Here is a 21,815-nt window from a genome sequence, read left to right as displayed (position 1 = left end):
CCTGCATATCCGAAGTACCATCTCCTTTTCCCAACTATGGCGGTTCATCTCCCGCATCAGTGTCCAATGTCAGGGCTTATGATTTTGGTTCACATCCAGTCACTTCTGTATGAATTGGAGTCCTTCCCGTTACCACCTCTCCTCTAGGTCCATTCACATACAACTCCATGGTGTACACCTAGGCCGCAGAGTCTACTGGACCTTTTGCATGGCCCTAAGGACTCCATTAACCTTGCAGTTCTCCGCTATCACTTCCTCTCAATTCTGGACACGTACCAGAACCATGAAGTGGTTTACACTGACGGCTCAATGGCTGATGGTCATGTCAGCTTTGTGTATGTTCATGGACATATTGAACAGCACTCCTTGCCAGATGACTGCAGTTTTCTCACTGCAGCACTGGCGGCCATATCTTGTGCTCTTGAGCACATCCGCTCATGCCCTGGTGAGTCATTTCTCTTGTGTACTGACTCCTTGAGCAACCTACAAATTATTGACCAGTGCTACCCTCACCATCCATTGGTAGCATCCATTCAGGTGTCCATCTACGATCTGGAATGGTCCCATCATTCAGTGGTGTTTTTGTGGACCCCAGGACATGCCAGAATCCCAGGCAAAGAACTTGCCAACAGGCTCGCCATCAGGCTATGCAGAAACCGCTTCTGGAGATGGGCATCTCTGAAACTGACCTGCGTTCTGTCTTACACTGAAGTTTTTTTTGGCTTTAGGACATGATACGGCATAACCAGTATGTACAAAAAACTGCATGTCTTTAAGAAGGCTATGAATGTGTGGAAGTTTTCCATGTGGTCTTCTTGCAGGGAATCAGTTGTCCTCTGCCAGCTCCGCATTGGCCATACGTGGCTAATATGTGCTTACCTCCTCTGTCACATGGACCCACCTCGGTGTCACTGTGACTCACAAATGATGATCGTCCACCTCTTGCTGGACTTCCCACTTTCAGCTGCTCTGCAGCAGACTTTTAACCTTTCCAGCACCTTACCTTCAGTGTTGGGTGACAATGCCTGAACAGCAGCTTTAGTTTTACATCTTATTCATGAGCTTGGGTTTTATCATTTGGCCTATGTTTTAGTGCATCTCCTTTGGACCTCTGTGTCCTCCACCCTAGTGCTTTTAGGGTGGAGGTTTTAATGTGTTGCTGAGTGGCTGGCTTCTCCTTTTTATTCCCATGGTCAGCCAGCCATGGTAATCTGCTGTCTTGTTTTGATCTCTTCTACATATTTCTTGCATGTCTCTGTAATTTTCTTGTCCAATTTTGTACATTTTAGTGTTTTTTGCTCTTCTGTGATTCTTCCAGCTGTGTTTTGTTTGTCTCAGTTATTTTACTCCCAACATCGTGGAATTATTTTAATTGGAACGAGCGACCAATGATCCATCAGTTTGGTCTCTTCCCCGCTCTTTTAAACCAACCAACCAATCCTACTCTTGTGACCATCCCTGCTGTAAGACTTGCTCTATGAATCCTCTTACTACCATCTATACGAGCCCTTTAACTGGCAAAACATATACTATCAAAGCAAGAGCCACCTTTGAAATGACACATCATATGCCAGCTATTATGTAAACACTGTTCGATCTCTTACATCGGCATAACCACCACCAAGTTATCAGTTAGGATGAATGGGCATAGACAGAGGGGGTATACTGGCAACACACAAGATCGTGTTGCAGAGAATGCTCTACATGACAGTCATGACCTCAGTGCCTGTTTCACCACGCATGCCATCTTGATTCTTCCCCCAGACACCAGTTTCTCAGACCTCCACACATGGGAATGGTGTTACAACCTGTCTTTTTTCTCGCCATCCACCTGCCTTTAATTTACGTTAATTTCTACAGTCTCAAGCATTTCTTCACAGTAACTATTCCTTTCTTCACTCCCTTTTAGTTTCCTAAATTTTCATTTTCTGTCTTTTTTTCACTGCCCTCTCCCACCTCTATCACATACGATATACATAACTTTTCACTCTTATTAACATGTGCATGATGTTTTGGCAGTAATCTCTGTCTTGCATATTATCCTATCTTCCAGCTTCAAGTTCTCAAGTTTTCAAATCTTGTCCGGGGCAGTTCCAAACAACTGTTCATCCTACCCAGTGAGTCTCCCAGGTTCTGGGAAGCTTCTCCAAACTGTACCCTTTTCGTAAACTTCCACCAGTCATTTTCCTTCATTCTTCTTTGTTCTCCTTCAACCCTTCTGCTAGAAGAAGGAGTCATTGGCTCATGTGTGTTCTCCTGCTGTGGCTCCTGGGTGAGTAGATTCTTTATTCTACCAGTTACATTATATTTTCCAAAAATTGGTTATTTTTGTTGATTTGTTACAGTTTTTTATATCATTTGCTGTCTTATTCTGTGTCTACTTCAACCTTGACATATCTTCCATCAATCAATTAGTTCTCATGATGTATTCTGCTGGGGCATAGCATATTTTTACTCTAATAGTGACCAAAAGTAACACATTCTTCAACAGTTATTGAGGTCATCTTCCAGGTTCTGTAGCTAAAATAATTACAAATTAAAATAAAACACTGCTTTCGTATGTGCATTCTTCAAATGTTACAAAGAAATACACATTCAGCTATGCACACAGAGAGTAGCTGAGATGCAGTCCAAAAATTTGGAAAAACATGTTGTCATAGTTAAAAAAAAAGTTTTAAATACACCATTACTAAGGAACTGAAAGTAAATGGTGATAACTACTACTACTACTACTACTACTACTACTACTACTACTACTACTACTGATTATCATTTAATTTTACTTCTGATGTTTTCCACTATGATGCTACATATCTGTACATAAGGGTCAGCATAACAGCTGATACCTCTGTGGTCCTCAACATAAATTTCTGCCATCACCAGTCATTGTCATTCCAGATAGATTATACACCTGAATTCCCACACTTAACTAACCTTAGCCTGTATTTTGTAAACATCTGAGAGTTTTAAAGTAATTTCACTTTATTGCTGTCATATTTTTATTGTTATTTATAAAATAATATAAACAGATTCAGATTTGCATAAAATGGTAGCATATATGTATCAAGCGTCACTGGAAACAAATTATTATGACAATGATAGTTTTTTAGAGTTGACTTTGAAGTTTCTGTAGTTTGTTTTATGTAGCTTTCAGTTCATGAGACTGCAGACATGGCCAGTCTCTCACACACATTTTTATCAGTGATTTGTTAAAAAAAATTACTTTGACAGAATCATTTTATAAAGAGACTGTTGTGAATTTTGAAAATTATATCATCAGTAACAATCTACTAGGATGTGATTGTTAAAACAGGAAACTGGCAAAAGAACCATGACTGTGAAAATAATGTAAACCAGTAATCAATGTACTCTCAGGCGCAACTGTGGAACTTCACATGTACTGCCTTAATATGTCATAGTTATGTGGAGGTTTGTCTGTTATATTTCCTTTCAATCTTCTTTGATTATTACCATTCAATCAACATGCACACTGCAGTCCACAGATATGAGAAAAGCCTCCAATAACTATGGCAGTGATAAAAGACACACCGTTTTGTTTTAAATTCTTAGGCTTGTTAACATATATGTTTTATGCAATTACATTACTGAATAAACTAATTGTTGTAATTTGGACACTCAACCCAACCAAGTTGTTATAAATTTATTAGACTATGCCTTGGATGCCAATCACCATAACAAACAGTAAACATAATAAGGCAAATGTATACAAGTAGTAGTAACATGATAATTGAGCACAACTGTATCCAGCAGAGTTAAATAGGTACTTGCCCATGGCAGACTCTATTGGAAGTTCACAATATTGCTCTTTCATGGCACACTCTCATGGGCAACAGCACACTTCTAATGCATGTGGCTTTCATGTATGACTTTATTACTGCATTCCTCTTCACTTGAGGAACAGCTCGGATTCACAAGATGTCCATGGCATCTTTCTCCATGGGCGTTGAAGTCTGCCTTCTCATGTCAATCCATATAGTAGGAGGGGTGACGTCACTGTGAGGTCCATGTCCATGACAGGTCCAGGGTTTGGTTGTGCTGGTGCTCCCTCTGTTGGTGCCTGAGGTGAAGGAGAAAGCTCTGGTGTGGACAACAGCTGCATCGGTTCTGGTATCGGTATTGGAAAAGCTGTGCCAAGTTTGTCCACTGGTGATGGGGGACCCCTTGTATGTCATGGGAGGGACCCAGCCACATCAGGTGATCCATCAAGCAACGGAGACTTGCGTGGCTACATTGGCGTCCCGGCGAAGGTTGTCCTGTCATCCACTTTTAGGCACAATTGGTCATAATGACATGCACAGAGGCCTTCCTCTGTACAGATGTTGCAGAGAGAGTGGCCACAGCATCAGGAGATGATGGTGGGAATCCATTTGGTGCGGCAACCAAACCCACATTTCTAGACAGCCACCCCAGCTGAAACGGGACAATGGCTGCACAGGTTGACATCCCTGGCCAGGCTGCAGGAGATGCTGGAGCATCTGGGGTTGACACCTGTGGAGCAGTATGGTGGGGCTGTTGTTGTCAAATGGCATGAACTGATAGGGAGACAGAAATTGATCTAAGGCACTGGCAGACAGGGACCGAGTCATGTATTTTTTCATTTGCATTTTGAATGTTCTAACTAACCTCTCAACCTCACTGTTGGACTGTAGGTGGAACAGCAGGGCAAAAATGTGTCAAAGCCTGCTGCAGGTGTTGCAGAAGGAGGCAAACTCCTGCAACACAAGCTGAGGGCAGTTATCAGATAGCAATGTTGCCAGAAGTAATTCAATGTAAAAAAGTTTTTACAGATCTGTCACAGTGGCAGGTGCCAAACTTGCCAGGCAATGTACAACATATGGGAACCATCAATTACTATTAGACAGTATGCATTAAGGAAAGGGCTGGCAAAATCAATGTGGAGGTAGTCCCAGACCTGTGAAGGTTGCATCCACAGAAACATCTTGCTGCATTGAGAACATGTCGTAACTAAACAAATGATGCCACTGTCCAAAGCAGGCCAAAAAACATGACAATAGGCTAATGCCTTCGAGCATGATACCCCCATCCCAGTGATCAGCATGAAGCAATAGCAGGATCTCCAAATGGAGAGTCGAGAGAACGACTAGGCCAGGAGCTGAATAGTCTGTATCTAGAAGTAGAACACCATCAACAACAGAGAAATGATGCCAAAGCACATAGTAGTTACAGAGGGGTCAGGTGCTTGTGAGGGAGACCCTTCTGGCCAGCTATGCTGTATGCAATATATCACTTTCCGTAAAATCTGATTGGTAGCAGTAGCCTAAGTGACCTGAGCGCTAGTTATTGGACAACAATCAACAGTTCATTGAGCACATTCATCAGTGTGGAAACAGAATAACTCCAACCAATCAAAAACTGGTTCCTGACTGGTTGTAAGATGGGAGAGTGTGTTGGCATTCACGTGTTTAGCCATAGGACAGATATGAATCTTGTAGCTGTACTGATAGGGAACAGTGCCCATCATTGAAGGCAATGCACTGCTTTGTCTGGTAGTGATGCTGAGGGGTTAAACAGTGAAACTAATGGATTGTGATCCAGGATGAGATGGAATTTTACACCGTACAGGAAAAGATGAAACTCCTTTAAGGCAAAAACAATGGCAAGGGCTTCTTTCTCTATTTGTGAGTATCCAGTCTGAGCCAAATTGAGCATCTTAGACATGTTTTCAATAGGCCACTGGGAACCATCAGGATATTTATAAGCTAATGGTGCCCCCAGCACATGCTGGGTTGCATCTGTTGCTAACACTAAATGTTGATCCAGTCGGTAGGTTATGAGGAAATGTGCAAAAAACTGGAGTTCCTTCTCAAAGCAGGACACAGATGAGCGACAATGACAGAGACATTCTGACAAAAGGGTTTTACACTGGCACTACAGACCATGTACCCAAGATAAACAATAGAATGTTGAAAGAAGTGGCAATTTTCTCAATTGCATTTTAACCCAGTGGCCTGTAACACCATAAAGAGTGTCTGTAAGATTTTGAGATGTTCAACAGTGGAGGAGCTGGAGACCACAATTTCATCAGGGTAGTTGGCACAGCCAGCCAAAGACCTCATGAGTTGTTGAAGAAACTGTTGAAAAATTGTTGGGGTGCTGTCCATACCAAATGGTAACCACAAGTTTTGATACAGCCCAAAATGCATGTTAATGACCAAGAGGCATTGAAAGTCAGCATCTACAGGAAGCTGCAAATATGCTTCAGAGAGGTTGATTTTAGAAAAATACTGACCACCAGCCAGCTTAGCCAAACGTTTGTCATGGTAAGGCAAGGGATATGTGTCAGTGATAGAGTGATCTTTGACAGAAACTTTTAAATTGTCACAAAGGCGTAAAATTCCTAACAGCTTCTTGACAGTGGCTGAGGGAGTAGCCCATTTGCTGGAAGGGATTGGTTGGACAGCCCTGGAAGCTATGAGGTAGTTGATCTCCACCTTGACTTGATCACAGAGCGCCATCAGCACTGGGTGAGCCTGAAAGAAATGGGCTCTGACCGAAGGTTTGATGATGATGTGCACTTTGAAATTATTGGCACAACCCAAATCCCCAGAAAACGGGGGGGGGGTCAAATTCAGAGAATAAAGAGTCAAGTTGTGTACAAGACACTTGATCAGAGATAAGATTAATGTCATCAGAAATAATAAACCCAAAAATGTTAATGGCATCCACACCAAACAAATTCTCGGTGCTTGCATTGTTCACCACCAGAACAGTCAGTTGCTGAACCACAGATTTATATGTGATCGGGACCTAGAAACTACCTAATATCAGAATGATTTGTTTATTGTGGCTGACTAATGTACATGATACTAGCATTGAAGGAGGAGAACCCAAGTCCATGTATGTTTGCAAGTTTAGTAATAACACAGCTACACCAGTGTCGACTTGCGTATGCAGAACCTTCTGATAAATCTTGACTTCAATAAAAGGTTTATTGGATGCAATATAGATTGCCAATACACTGTTGGCATTCATGTCAACCCTGCAATAGGCTGTTGGAATTTTGCTGTACAAACAGGAGCAATGTGGCCCATTTTGTTGCACTAGCAGCAAACGGCCCACCGCTTTGGATAGTCTCGTTATCATGAGTGACAGAACATGACGGACAAGAGGGAAGCAAGGAGCACTAGCATTTTTGTTCATTGCTGGGTTTTCTGTGCTGCTGCAGCTGTGGCTGCTGCAGTGAGATGGGATGGCAGCTGTGATATTTTGCTCATTTGTGGATCACTGCCACCTGGACTGTGAACAGTCCAAAAAATACAGGGGGAAGTGGGTTGAACTTCTGCAATGTTGCACCACAATTCAATTTGACTAACCACAGCTCTTGAAACCTCAAATGATTGTGCAATAGTCAGAACATCGTAGAGGGAGGGTTTTTCATACTGAAGGACCTGGCCATGAACCTCCAAATTGGGGGCTGACAGAATGATTGCATCATGAACTATTTTGTTGGCATATGACTCCTTATGTATGTCAGTAACAAAGTGACAATGATGGCTTAAACCATGAAGTTCAGCTACCTAAGTATTATAGGAATTTTCTGGTTTCTTGCAACATAATTAGAACTCAACTTGAGTGGCAATGAGGTTCATAAGTATACAGTAGTATTTCAAAAGAAGGTTACATATGTTATCAAAAAACAGTGAAGATGGGTCCTACAAAGGGGCCAGTTGGCAAAGGAGTTGATACAGGTGAGGCAACAACCTAGACAAAAAGAAAGCATACCATAAGGTGACATCAGTCAAACCAAACACATGAAAATGCTGCCGCAACCATTTTTTGTTGGCTTCCCATTCTTCGACAGACTCTTCATAAGCCAGAAATAGGGGAGTAAATGACTGGGGTAGCAAGATTGAGATGGACCTCAACTGGCCAAAACAGAGGCAAACATTTGCAATACCTGGGTTTGATTGTGTTCAGCTCTAGCGAACAGCTCCTGCTGTTGATTGAAATGCTGCACCACCACAGTAAGAACCCTTTGCTGACTAACCAGCTGGCATAAAATCTCATCAGTAGCACGTCAGACATTGTAGATGCATGCCTATTACAAGTATAAAAGGAGTGGTAAGCCACTCGGCAACACACTAAAAATTCCAACCTAAAATTTTTGGCTGAAGGCCAGAAACATCACAGTACCTTAAAACTTTCTTGACACTCGCCTCGTCATCAACTAGAATCGAGGGCAGCTCCCCACTAATATTAACTTCCGCCCTGACAGAACGATATAAATCACACTCAACTAAAATGTGGCGTACAGTGATTCGTACGCCACAGGCATCACACAGTGGGGGTTCTTCTCGCCGTAGTAAAAAGGCATGCGTAAGGAAATAGTGCCCTATGTGAAGATGTGTAAGGGTCACTTCGTCACGCCTAGGTGACCGGCACGAGGAACACCACGGCTGGATGGAGGGTTTCACCAATCGCAGCTTATTTTCCCTTACCGCCAGCCATTCCTCCTCCCACAATTGCATATACTTCTGCCGCAGCACAGAAACAATACCTTGCAAACGAATAGAACATTTTGTCACTTCCGGTAATCTGCAGGCATCCTTGGCAGCTCTATCAGCTTGTTCATTTCCCCATATGCGCACATGCCCTGGCACCCAGCAAAAGGACACTTGCTTGCCCTGTCATTGGAGGATGTACAGTCGGTTGTAAATCAGCTGTTCCAACTTCTCGGCTGGGTACAGGTTCTGCAGTGACTGTAATGCGCTCATTGATTCAGAGCAAATTAGAAAGTTTTTGCCCTTAGTACACCGTATCTGCTCCAATGCCTCCAGGACCACGTGAAGTTCTGTGGAAAAAACAATGTATTACTGGGGAAGGCGAATCCTGATGACACGTTCGGGGAACACTACTGAGCAGCCAAGAAAGTCCCCCTGTTGGGATCCATCAGTGTATACTACTGTAAAATCATGATGCCTATCTAAAATGTTAAAAAATAAAGATTTGAAAGTAAAATCTGATGTACTGTCTTTCTTAAAATTTACCAAATCTAAAATCGGTCTGGGCCTCTGGAGGAGCCAAGGTGGGTATCTGCTCCAACACCGACATGAACATTAAAACCAGCCACACCCATCTCTAAAATGCAGTCCTTTGCACAAATCCCATAGGGCCTTGTTGCTCGTTGCCGGTTGCGAAAAAGCCTTTCCAGTGGAGGCTGAGCAACAGTGTGGTATGCAGGCATGTATGGTGTGGATAATGTTTGATAGGCCTGGCGCACCATTAGTAGACGCCGCCGGAGGTGAAGTGGCGGTTCACCTGCCTCTGCACACAGGCTCGGTATGGGACTCGTTCTGAACGCTCCAGTGGCCAGCCAAATCCCCTCATGGTGCATCACATCCAACAGCTTCAAATAAGCGGGTCTTGCAGACCCATACACCGTGCATCCATAATCAAGCCGGGACCGCACGAAGGCTCTGTAAAACTGGAGCAGACAAGTCCTGTCTGCTACCCATGTGAGGTGACTAAGACATTTTAAAATAGACAGCACCTTAAGAGACCGTTTTTTCAATTCCTTAATGTATGGCAGCCACGTAAGCTTAGAATAAAAAGTGAGGCCCAGAAACTTCACCGTGTCTTTAAAATTCAGAACGGTGTCCCTCATCCTCAACTCAGGCAAGTCAAAAATGGAACGAGAACGGTTAAAAGGAACACACACCGACTTATCAGTTGAAAACTGAAAACCACTCTTCTGTGCCCAGTCATCCAAATGTCGGAGAGTGAGTTGCAACTGAGTCGTTGTTGCAAGGCTTGAAGAGCAGCAAAATACAGAGAAATCGTCCACAAACAAGGAACACTGCACAGGACTTTTCACAACAGACGTAATACTATTAATAGCAATAGCAAAGACCGTCACACTTAAAACACTACCTTGAGGGACACCGTTCTCTTGTTCAAAGCGACTAGACAGTACGTCTCCGACTCGGTACCGAAAATAACGTGACGACAGGAAGGACCGAATAAAATTGGGAAGACATCCACGAAAACCCCATTCATGGAGCTGCCTGATGATAAGATGCCTCCAAGTAGTGTCGTATGCCTTTTCAATGTCAAAAAATATTCCCAACAGGTGATGCTGGCGCAGGAAAGCCTGTTGTATGGCCGCCTCCAGGAGGGCCAGGTTATCAAAGGTGGAGCTATACCTCCTGAACCCACACTGAAAGCGACTAAGGAGTTGTCTGGATTGTAGCATCCAGACAAGGCGGCGGTTGACCATCCGCTCCAAGGTCTTTCCCACGCAGCTAGTGAGGGTAACACTACGGTAACTACCCAGGCACGTGCAGTCTTTCCCAGGTTTTAAAAGAGGAATTAAAATTGCTTCACGCCACGAGTCGGGGAAGTGACCGGACATCCAAACTAGATTAAAAAGTTGGAGGAGGATTTCTTTATTTCTCCTTGTGAGGTGCTGCAGCATGCTATAGTGGATTCTATCCTGACCAGGGGATGTATCACGAGCCCCACACAATGCAGAATCCAGTTCCCACATGGAAAACGGGCAGTTGTACTCTTCTGTATTGGGTGAGCGGAAGTCAAAACTTCTTCTCTCAGCAGCCACTCTGTGGGGCTGGAAAGCTGGATTCTGACTGGCGGTTGCAGTAATAGCTGCAAAATGAGCCGCCATAGACTGGGCAATATCTTTTGGGGTCGTGTGGAGAGTACCATTCCACACTATATCAGCCATAGGGCACCTCCCACCTCTCCCAGAAATCCTCCTGATGGTCTCCCATACAATGGAACTTCGTGTAGAATGGTTAATGGTGTTAAGGAACTGCCTCATGACCTCTTCTTGCTCTCTCGTATAATCTGACGACACTTTGCCCTCACCACGCGAAAAGCTGCAAGGTTCTCTACAGTTGGCCGGCATTTGAATCTACGCAGAGCTGCCCACCTAGCCCTGATTGCACAGCGGCATTTGTCGCTCCACCAAGCGACAGGCTGTCACTTCGGTTGTCCCGTGGACTGTAGGATGGACGCTTCACTGGCGCGGTGGATCACTTCAGTAATATGATCCACCCATTCCTGGACACTGACCTGATGTTCAAACTGGGCAAGTTGACTATACAGTGCCCAGTTGGCTCTACCGAGCACCCATCGAGGCATTTTCCTTTCTGGTTCCACTGCATGTGGCCCTTGAATCTGGATGGGGAAGTGATCGCTGCCATGTAAGTCATCAACCACTTCCCATGCAGCAGTGTGGGCGATGGCTGGAGAGCAAAGCGATAGATCAATGGCAAAGAACGACCCAGTTGCAATGCAAAAATGCGTGCTTTGACCTGTATTTAGCAAATGGGAACTGGTAGAGAGAAGAAGCCTCTCAATTTCTCTACCCCTGGAGCAAGTACTCACAGAGCCCCAAAGCATATTGTGTGCATTAAAATCACCACAGAGGATGAAGGGGTGGGGGAGCTGTGTAAGAAGATCACTGAGAGCCTCTTCGTCAAGCACATCATGTGGGGGCAGGTAAAGCGAACATACTGTTAGCATATGGCGCACATGTACGAATGTTGCAACTGCCTGTAAATCCATCGTGAGGGAGAGAGGCGAGGAGTGGTAGTCAGTGTTGATGAAGATACCTACTCCTCCTCGAGCTCTCTGTCCACTCAGGTTGTTCTTTTTGTGGAGGACATAACCACGTAGCTCTGGGGTGTATGTTTCACTGAAATTTGTCTCTTGCAGACATACACACATAGGTCTATCCTGAATCAATAGACGTAGTTCCTCCACATGTGTCCTGAACCCTTGCAGGTTCCATTGTAGTATGGGAGCCATCACGGTGGTTGTATTTTCTGCCTCTCTTTCCGCCGAGGTGGGGAGACTGCAGTGGGTGGAGGCTCAGTCTTGGGGCGACATGATTGCCCCATATTCTCAGACTCCATCAGCTCTGGGGAAGAGTCTGATGAAGCGTCTAGCGGGACCACATTAACATGATCCGAGGGTTTACCAGCCAATTTAATCTGTTGGTGCTGCTTCACATGTGCTTTCCTTTGTTTAGAGGGCTTTGCTGGAACCGGAGCTGGGGCATTTATGACCATGCTGGGCTTTGGAACAGCCTCAGCAGTCGGAGATGCCTGGGGCTCTTCAATGTGAGCTACTGTACCTTTCTCTGCTGTTCTAGGAGGGGCTACAGGTTCTCATACAGTTGCTGCCTTGCAAGTGCACTGACATGTGCATGTGTTCGTGCCAGCACTAACAACCTCCGTCTGTGTAGATGCATCGACCTTCAGAGGTGGCTTCTGAACAATGGAAGCAAAGGATGTAACGAATGTGGGGGGCTGCATGGAAGATCGTTTTGGCTTCACCATAGGGGATACGCTTAGTTGTTTTTATTTCTTGTATCTTACGTTCCTCTAGGAAGATTCTAAAGTCCCTACTCAAAACAGGGTGGCTCTCAGAACAGTTTACACATCTGACAGGCGACAAACAGTCAATTCCGTCATGGGCAGCCTTGCCACAGTTGCCACACATCGCTTCCCCCTTACACCCTAGAGTTGTATGCCCAAAACGCTGGCACTTGAAACAGCGCATTGGGTTTGGGACATAAGACCGGACGTTCAGTCGAAGAAATCCTGCCTTGACATGTTCTGGGAGTTTGGGGGTATTGAAAGTAAGAATGAAGGAGTCTGATTTCACCAGGTTCCCATCCACCCTTTTCATGATGTTCTGAACGTCAACAATTCCCTCCTGAGCCCACTCACTCTTTAATTCGTCTACAGGAATGTCCACAAGATCCCTACAGGTAACAACACCCTTACTGGAGTTCAGGGTGCTGTGAAGCTCTGTATCGATAGTGTATTCCCCCAAGCTTTTAGGTATTTGAAGGTTAACTGCTTGCTGAGCAGTTGATGTTTCAACAAGCAGTGTCCCATTCCGTAAACGCTTCACTGATTTTAAAGTTCCAGCTATTCCTTCTAGACCCTTTTGGATATAGAATGGCAAAACCTTTTCAAAGGAACCCTCTTTCCGTTTTATAATTAAAAACACATTCTGGTTTTCAGTATGTGCTCTGTTACTCTGAACTGCTGTACGTTTGCTGACGCCGGAGTCAGGAGGACTGGCTAACCTAGCCCTCTTGTTGGATTGGGTGGTAGTGCCTACCAGCTGTCCACCCATCCCACTGGCCAGCGAAAAATAAGAAGGAGGAAAAGAGGAAGAATTCGTGGTAGTCATGGTCGTCCCACGAGCAGCTAGGAAAACTTACATCCATCCAGACAGAGCCCCGCATGCCTGGATAAGCCTTGTACAACTGAGGTGCGGCAGGTTCCCCAGAGGTTGCCCGCTATCGACTGTTCCACCTCAACAGCCATGCATCTTATCGGCGCGCCGCACACCTTAAGATTGAAGGTTTTTTTTATAGAGGTATGTACCGTCCTCGCGATCCAGGCAACCAAGCCAAGATCCCTGGTCCCTAAGACACACAACGTTCCACCGTTGCGCCAAACGGTGCTCGCTGAAGCATGCCCAGAGCTTACGGTATCAGCAGACTGGCGGCGCACACCAGTCCACAGCTCGAGGACCCCTGGTTCTCCAAGCCCGTACCCAGCAAACGAATGCTGAGCCCCCTGAGGGAGACCAACCAGAGACTGAAAACTGTGCAGAGAATGATCTCACACTTGTCTTCACTTGTATTGTAATTTGGACACACAACACTACCAAGAATGTTAGTACAACTTTTTTTGGACTTTGGCTTGTATGCCAATCACCATAACATACACTGAACACAATAAGATAAGGCAAATTTATGCAAGCAATAATAAGATGATTACTGAGTACAAGTGTAGTTTGCCGTGGTTTAAACAGGCATTCGGCTGTGGCAGTCCCAATCGGATGTTCACAGTACTGCTCTCGTGCAGCACATTCTCACGAATGACAACATACTGCTAATGTGTGTGGCTTTCAAGTGTGTGCACATTATTTCACAAACACATATGTAAAAACACAAATGTCCCTGTTTGAGACCCAGTCTGGCACAAAGTTGCAATGTGCCAGAAAATTTCGTATCAGTCCACATTTTACTGCAGAGTGAAAATTCATTTTGGAAATACATAGCTATTCAAATATATAATGTAAAACATTATGTGAAGTGACTTATAATATTGAACTTCCTCTATAAACATTTTTGCTATTATACAATATGATTAAGATTACAGAGTAATGGCCAAATAACTTGAGATAGTGAAAAGTGTTTTTTCTTTTTACAGGAAAGGATGATATTTTTGGGGAAAATCCATGTATTCATCCAACACTGGGCAAGTCATCATGTAATGTGCGAGCCCTTACCTACTGCGATCTGCATAAAATTCACCGTGATGACCTTTTAGACGTACTAGAGTTATATCCTGAGTTTTATAACTCATTTTCTAACAATCTTGAAATTACATTTAATATGAGAGATGTAAGTAAATTTTTGTATCAGCTTTCCTATGATCTTTTAACATGCAAAAATGTTTTTATTTTGTTGCTTAACTTATAAAATATTGTAGTCACAATCTGTATGAAATATTATCTTGAATTTTATGTAGGAACTAAATACATGTACATGAACAGTAGTAGTTCCAGAACAATGATTATGCCCATCCACAGTGAAAAGTGCAAAAAATGCTAACAGTCCAACAAAATGACTAAATAAAACTAAAAGGGCAGGGTGAAGTGCTAGGCTTGACGTAAAAGATGATATGGATATAAGTGCAACTTAGTTTTTGTAATGTAGTTACACACTGCTTAGTAATGTAAGTAAATTGTCAACTTGCTCTGCCAATATATTTTATTTTGAAATTAGTCATGTGGATATTTTGATCAAATTAATAAAATGGACCACTGTTCAATCATAAAATTCTATGTCTACCTTAGTTTAGCATCAGTGTAAAGCTGTTGAAACTTCATAGAGGTGTATTAAGTGTTTCCTACTTCATTTCTAATAAATAGGAAATTTTCAGCTGGATTCAAATGTTGTTGTTCTTTCAAAGACACTCAATGAAAGTGTGTTTCAAATTAGCAACCGCAAATGATATATCAAGTCATTTTTAGATTATCTTAAAAATAATCAAATGCATTTTGTACACCGAGCTGGTACCATGGGTAAAATGTTCATCCACTGCTTTAGGCCAGAAAAAATACAGCAATCATTTCTGTGGATGAAAGTTAGTAGCCCTTCGCCAAGAAAGCTTAAGCCCGTTTTATCGATTCAAAAGATTCTGACTCATGTTTCCTTGGATGGAAAAGGGCTTCTTTTTGTTCATTATTAACTTGCCTAAAATATGTCTTCATGTGAATTCACCAACTGTAACTTCAGTTAATATAGGTGATGTGTGTTACAGTTCTTTGCTACAGTTTATCTGTAGCAAAAATTCAAATTTAGGGTGCTGGAGAAATGAGTGTACCTCACCAGCATGTATAGCCGCCTAGTGTTATTGTGGCTCTGGGTCTTTGTGTTCAGGTTGTGGGTGTGTTTATTCTTTGGCATTCTGCATTTCTTATAGAAGTCACCAGTTGGTTACTTACACCTCCCCCAGAAGTAAAGTATTTTGGCTATCTGGTTGAGTCTTATATTGATAAATCCCAAAGTAGGTGCAAAATGAGATCAGATGCTTGATTTTGCTTAATTTGTTAGTGAGCAACTGAAAAATTTTCAGAGGTTTTTCAGGAATACCTTCTGAGTATTTTAGTATAAGAGACCCATGGTCTCCAGTGGCTCATTACAGAGTTATTGCAATTTGCTTGGGTTCTTGCCCCATTTAGCTCTGTATCTGTATTGCAATGAAAAATGTGCACAACAGTGAAAATATGGACTTCATTTATCTGCATATGAAAGCTACATACTGCTTTAAAAATAGCAAGGTTGGATATAACTGTTTTGATGAACTATAAGAAACAATAGAATTTTGTAATTCTTCAGGCTTTGTCAGTGAGGCATTGTCTTGTTGAACAATCAGGTTATTGCCAGTTTTTCGCATCTTTCTTATAGGTGCAGACAGCACCTGAAGAAGACTGTGAGTTATGCAATTGAATCAATGTGCAAGAAAGACATGAATAACCAGCAGAAATCTGATTGTTCAACATGACAGTAGACTTTTGGATTACAGAAAATACTGCTAGTTGCAAATTTATAAAAATAACATCTAAATTAGTTGTCTTTTACAGTGTGAATCCCTTTGTTTACATGAGTGAGTGATATATTGCAAATTAGAGTGAATTACATGAAGTTATTATTTAGTGCAGTAATTAATAAATGAAGTATGTATTTTGCACAGAAAAATTAAAGTAACAAAATTATGTAGTCAGAGTTTGAAATCTGACAGTAATTGTGACAGAATTTACAATGAAAAGTGGGAACCTCTTGGAACTTTAAATTCAATTAACATAGAAGATAATTAATTTCAGGAAAGATAAAATGTGTTACTGTAGAGTTGGAGTATTGTACTATTGAATGGCACAAGTCATTATATTGAAAAATGTGTAAGAACCCATACAAAATGTGCAGAGCCATACTGTGTGAATATTTTCAATTAATGATACTCTCTAATTAATATGCTCTCCATTCAAACTAATTATACTAGTAGCTTCAGAATAATTGACTGAATGATTAGGTAATATTTACATTGAGCTACTTAAAGTTTTCATGTCTACTAAACATCAATCAAATGTCTCTTTTAATAAAGAAATTAATTTTGGAAACAAAGTTAATTAATGGGGGAGGGGACATAACAGATTGGTGATAGCCAACTTTCTACGCCTCGGATGGTATGTGGAGTGTGTGTCATCTGAAAACAAACAACTTGCTTTAGCTAAAGGTATTTGTTATTGATAATAGTAGTGCCCACTTTACTGTTCACACTTAAGCTTGCTTTTAGTACAACTGAGTTCTGTCTCAGGTTTGTTTTTCTGTCAGTTAATCTGTATGTTAAATGCAAAGCTGTCAGTTAGGTTTGTCCATGAAAAGTTGGCTCATATGCACCTTGTGAATGGGGTCCCTGACTGCAACGTAAGAGTGGTACAGCAATGTTATTCTGAGCTGTTTCTGCAGTGACAGCAGCCACGTTTGCATCTCAGGGTTGTTACATTGCTTTGTTTTATGTGTTGTACAATGTGGTGATAGCATATTACAGGCCTTCTTCCCTGTTGTGGAGATATTTTCATAAAAACAGAGGTGATCAGGAAAATAAATTGAGTAAGTCATCATCATGTTATTACCCCGTAATAAGCTGCTGGAAACTGTAGATCACTAATACCAGATTACTCAGAAGGGATCCCTGAACAAACTCTGAAAGTTTGTCAGTACAGTTCTAGTTCACTCTGTATATTGACACCATCCCCCTAATGAGTATGTGCCTTGCAAACAATGAAGCAATATCTAGTAAATACTGCACAAGTCTTCTAGGCCTACTGGATGAAAAAGAAGTGAAAACAGGTCTGAACTGCAGAAGATGGAATTAATTGGGACAATGGACAAAAGTAATTTGGTATTGGGATAAAATAGGGATTTTGAATACAAATTTTTGGAACATCCACCATATTCATCAGAGATGGCATCCATTGACTTACATTTATCCTTGTATTTAACAAAATTTCTGGCTGGAAAACAATTAAGTCTGATGAATAGAATATGGCAGATATATCTGGGCATTTTGCAGACTGCTTAAAAAATCCCACTTCAGGATGGAATTTACCAACTGGAAAAGTGTTTACAAAGTGGTTTGGCTTACAAGGGAATTAAATGTAACAAATAACTATATTTTTGACTTAAACAAACAACAATCTTCAATTGCTGTACCAGTTTCTTTTCAATTTTCTCTCATACTTTTATTACTATTCTGCATGTTGCAGTTCCAGTTTTGTAAGAGATTAATCTGAATTGTCTCGGTCTATTTGAGACTTGCCTTCCTTTAACTTTATTTTGGGCAGAACATATGTATGTATAAAGTGTATCTTTTCAGCTTCCAATAATGACCTATATTACAAATGTTAAACCAATGTCAAAATAACTCAGATGGCTTTCCTTTTCAAATTTAATGTTATTTGTGATTTGTGTAATTCCTTTTTTGTGTTAGTTATCTACACTGTTATGGACATTGTAAAACAATTAAAATTGCAGAGATTCTCTACCCGTCACTTTCCAAGAATTCAGAGAATATTAGGAATTATATCACAAAACTCAAACTGCAGCAGTACAAATATCAAAAAATCCTAAAAATTAAGATATGCAGATATGATCAGGGCACATTTGGCTATCAGAAGTGCACTGAGTGAAATTCCAGTTAATACTCTTGCAGAGTCATACTGCTGGTCCTCTTCCAAAGTCCTAAGAAGTTGTAGTCATATGTTAAGACTCAGTGACAAAATTTTTTTTGTACAAACCAAAGTCAGTGGCTAGGAAGATCAAAGTTACAATAATCAAAATTCAAACCAAAATGTTATTTCTATTTTCAAATTCCCCTTTCCAAAGGAAACTCTTGAAATATTGCAGCTATGAAATTACTGTACTTTTGCTAAGGGTTGAATAACCCAGATTCACCTGTAAGAGAAAACCAGTCAGCAGAACAAGGAAAATTTAGCAATGGCATTTCAGTAGCGAAATATCTACATATAATGAGTCAAATGATGAGAAATATCAAAAATCTTTGTCAGTATACAAAGGTCTTTGATTCTATGTTCCATAAAATGATATTTGGTTCTTTAAAATGACAAAATATGGTTAAAATTTATATTGACATATCTATATTGCAGCTGACAATAAACTGGAGGAAAATTACACAAAACTTAAGGATGAGTGAAGCAAGGAGATCCATTTCCAGTCAAATAACTTTAAATTTCAAAATTTTCACTTAGGAGCCTAGATTTGATGAAAATACCCAAAAGCAGAAAATAAATTCAGTCATGTGAGATTTTTAGATGACACTGTGCTGTTTTCACTTGACATGTATCAGCTATGTGAGATATTCCAAGAACTTAGTGAAGTGAGTAAGAATTCTGGGATATATGTTAATGACATTAATACAAAGCTAACAATAAATTTCTTTGATGATATGTCAGTAATACTTATGTCTCTTGAATGCATGTCATAAAGTACATAATGTGGATAGGTTTTGTGAATTAGTGACAGTTAAAATCTCTCTGCCTAAAGAAAGAGGTCCAGAGATTATGTATGAATCCTATATTCTCATATGTCTTGCAGACTTGGACTTAAGTGCAAAATCAGGAAAACAAAGTAATGGAGATATTTAGGTCACTGGAAAGAAACTTGCTAATTGAAAATTGGGAGATATAATTAGAAACAATACATAGGAAATAGAACTAGGGTAAATAATGGATTGACCTAAATTAAAACACTGAAACTGCCACTGAAAAGCCAGGTCACATTGGGTGAAATTTACTTTTGAATGGATGTACTTGCTGGGAAAGAGAAGAAATGGAGAGAAGATGTAGACATGGTCAGAGGATTTGTGAAGGATTTCCATGGCCAACGACAGCTTGAAATGGAGACCAATGAATGCAATTAGGAGAGTCTTTCATGGCACATTAATACTTGTCAACAACAATCATGGTTATATCCATAAGTAGGTGATTCTATGAACAGTGTTGCAAAATAAATGATACTGCAAAAATGTAACAGGACACAAAAAATTAATGAAATCCCTGTCAGGTCATATATAGAATTGTTGATGGATTAGCTTTACCCTTAACTGTTTTAACTGCAGATTGTGTGAGGTGAAAGCCATTTACATTGTTTAGAAGAACAGCCAATCCCAACCACTTTAATGGCAGCTAAAGTTAGTCACAGAATGACAGATCTATGTTACAGATATTCACAAGTAACAGCATCGTTAAACACATCATGATTTTAATAAAATGGCTTATATCTGTATGACAACAAGCCTGGATTCAGCACATTATGTAAATTGCAAATCCATGATCTTCCCATAGTATTTCCTCAAATATATTGCGTTTTGTGTTTTTTAAGAAGTTTTTAGTTGAGTGCCTACTGATTTCTGTTAAACAAACTAGAAGTGTATGGGTTTTCCAGCTGTATTTCCAACTGGAATAGGGATTTCTTAATAATCAAAATGTAGTTCTGTGATTAGGAAAAGGGTCTATGTGGAGAAGTAATTCTGAGTATACTTTTGAAGGGAAAAGTACTAGGACAGTTAAATATTGGTGCTCAGGCTATACACCAATAACTTGACAGCTATGAGTTGCTACTTCAGACTTTTTTCAAATGATAGGTTTATGTACCATGAAGTATTATTTGCAAAACAAAACAAAAGAAAACTGCAGTCAAATTGCAAGAGAATATAAATACAGTATGATGGCTGCTAACAGGCCTACATGAGGAAAAAAATGTTGTGTGCTTCTCAAATTGTAACAAGATAGTAGACTATGATGGCATGATAAGAAAGTCACAGTTGAAAAGCTGAAATGATCATATTACACCAATGTCTGGCACTAAAAATTCAAAAGGAGTTACAGAAAGGAATGATTGTGTATATTCAATGATAGGTGAAGTGCATAGTAGGGTCTATTTGATTGGTAAGATATTGGGAGAACTATAAGTCTATCAATGTATAACATACATTTAAAACCTTTATTGAAGTAGAGTTAAAGGCTGATATCAGTAACAGAATTTCCATCATTTATGGTGAATACAATTCAAATGACAAGTCATTTCATTCTGCCATGGGAGAGAGTAAAAAATGCTCAAAAAGCTTAAACAGAAGAGTCTCAAAGAAAGAATCCTATTACGTAATTATTTAGGAATAAAGGATATGACACTCTGAAAAGCAGCAACATTGCATTTTCGATAGGTACCCAAACAAAAGGTACAAAATTTTGCTAGCTTTGGCATAAATTTCCTTTTTCAAGCTTGTTCAAAAAACATGCACACACACACACATCACTCACTCACATGCACATGACTCTTTCCCTGCATTGAGCTCAGTCGACTGCTAGCTCTTTCCTGGCCCATGGTGAGTGTACTGGGGTGAGGTGGGGGTGTGAGATGGGATTGGATGAGGGATTTAGAGAGGTGGGAAGCAGTGAGGGGTTGGTGGAATTGTCTGGTTGCTTGTGGGAGAGTGGGGAGCTGTCAATGGGCTAGCTAGGGGTGCAAGTAAAGGGGACAGGTGGTAGATGGGATGGGCATGTGATTTCATAGACTAGGGTATAGTATTACACACACTCACACCTCACACCTCACACCTCACACCTCACACACACACACACACACACACACACACACACACACACACACACACACACACACACACACACACACACACACACAAAATTGGGTTGGGTGATTGGGACAGTGAGTTACCTTAGGTTTAGGCCAAGGAGGTTAAGAGAGCGAAGGGTGTGCTGTAATGATAGCTTCCATCTGCACAGCTCAAAGAATCTGGTGATTGTGGGGAGAATCCAGATGGCATGAGTGCAGCCATGGAGATCTCACATGTTGTGCTCTGCTTCATGTCGTGTCACTGGGTGGTCCAACTTGTTTTTGGCAATGTTTGGAGGTGACCATTCATTCTAGTTGACAGCTTGTTGGTTGTCATGGTTGTTGTGGCCTTCAGTCCCGAGACTAGTTTGATGCAGCTCTCCATGCTACTCTATCCTGTGCAACCTTCTTCATCTCCCAGTACTGAACTGCAACCTACATCCTTCTGAATCTGCTTAGTGTATTCATCTCTTGGTCTCCCTCTACAATTTTTACTCTCCACACTACCTTCCAATGCTAAATTTGTGTTCCCTTGATGCCTCAGAACATTTCCTACCAACTGGTCCCT

The 21,815-nt window shown here is 41.3% G+C and overlaps 1 protein-coding gene across 2 annotated transcripts in view; it reads left to right on the top strand.

Annotated features, from left to right (window-relative positions):
• LOC126297448 (potassium voltage-gated channel subfamily H member 6) overlaps positions 1-21,815 on the top strand; it is a 2,320,485-nt gene that overhangs the window by 2,145,464 nt on the left and 153,206 nt on the right. For both annotated transcript variants that reach the window (XM_049988300.1, XM_049988301.1), the window contains one exon: positions 14,241-14,434. In XM_049988300.1, the coding sequence (XP_049844257.1) occupies positions 14,241-14,434 (194 nt within the window). The remainder of the gene's footprint in view (positions 1-14,240; positions 14,435-21,815) is intronic.

The sequence above is a fragment of the Schistocerca gregaria genome, chromosome X, assembly GCF_023897955.1.
Source record: "Schistocerca gregaria isolate iqSchGreg1 chromosome X, iqSchGreg1.2, whole genome shotgun sequence".
NCBI lineage: Eukaryota > Metazoa > Arthropoda > Insecta > Orthoptera > Acrididae > Schistocerca > Schistocerca gregaria.
Note: the sequence above shows the minus strand (reverse complement) of the source record. Positions and strands in the feature narration are given on the sequence as shown.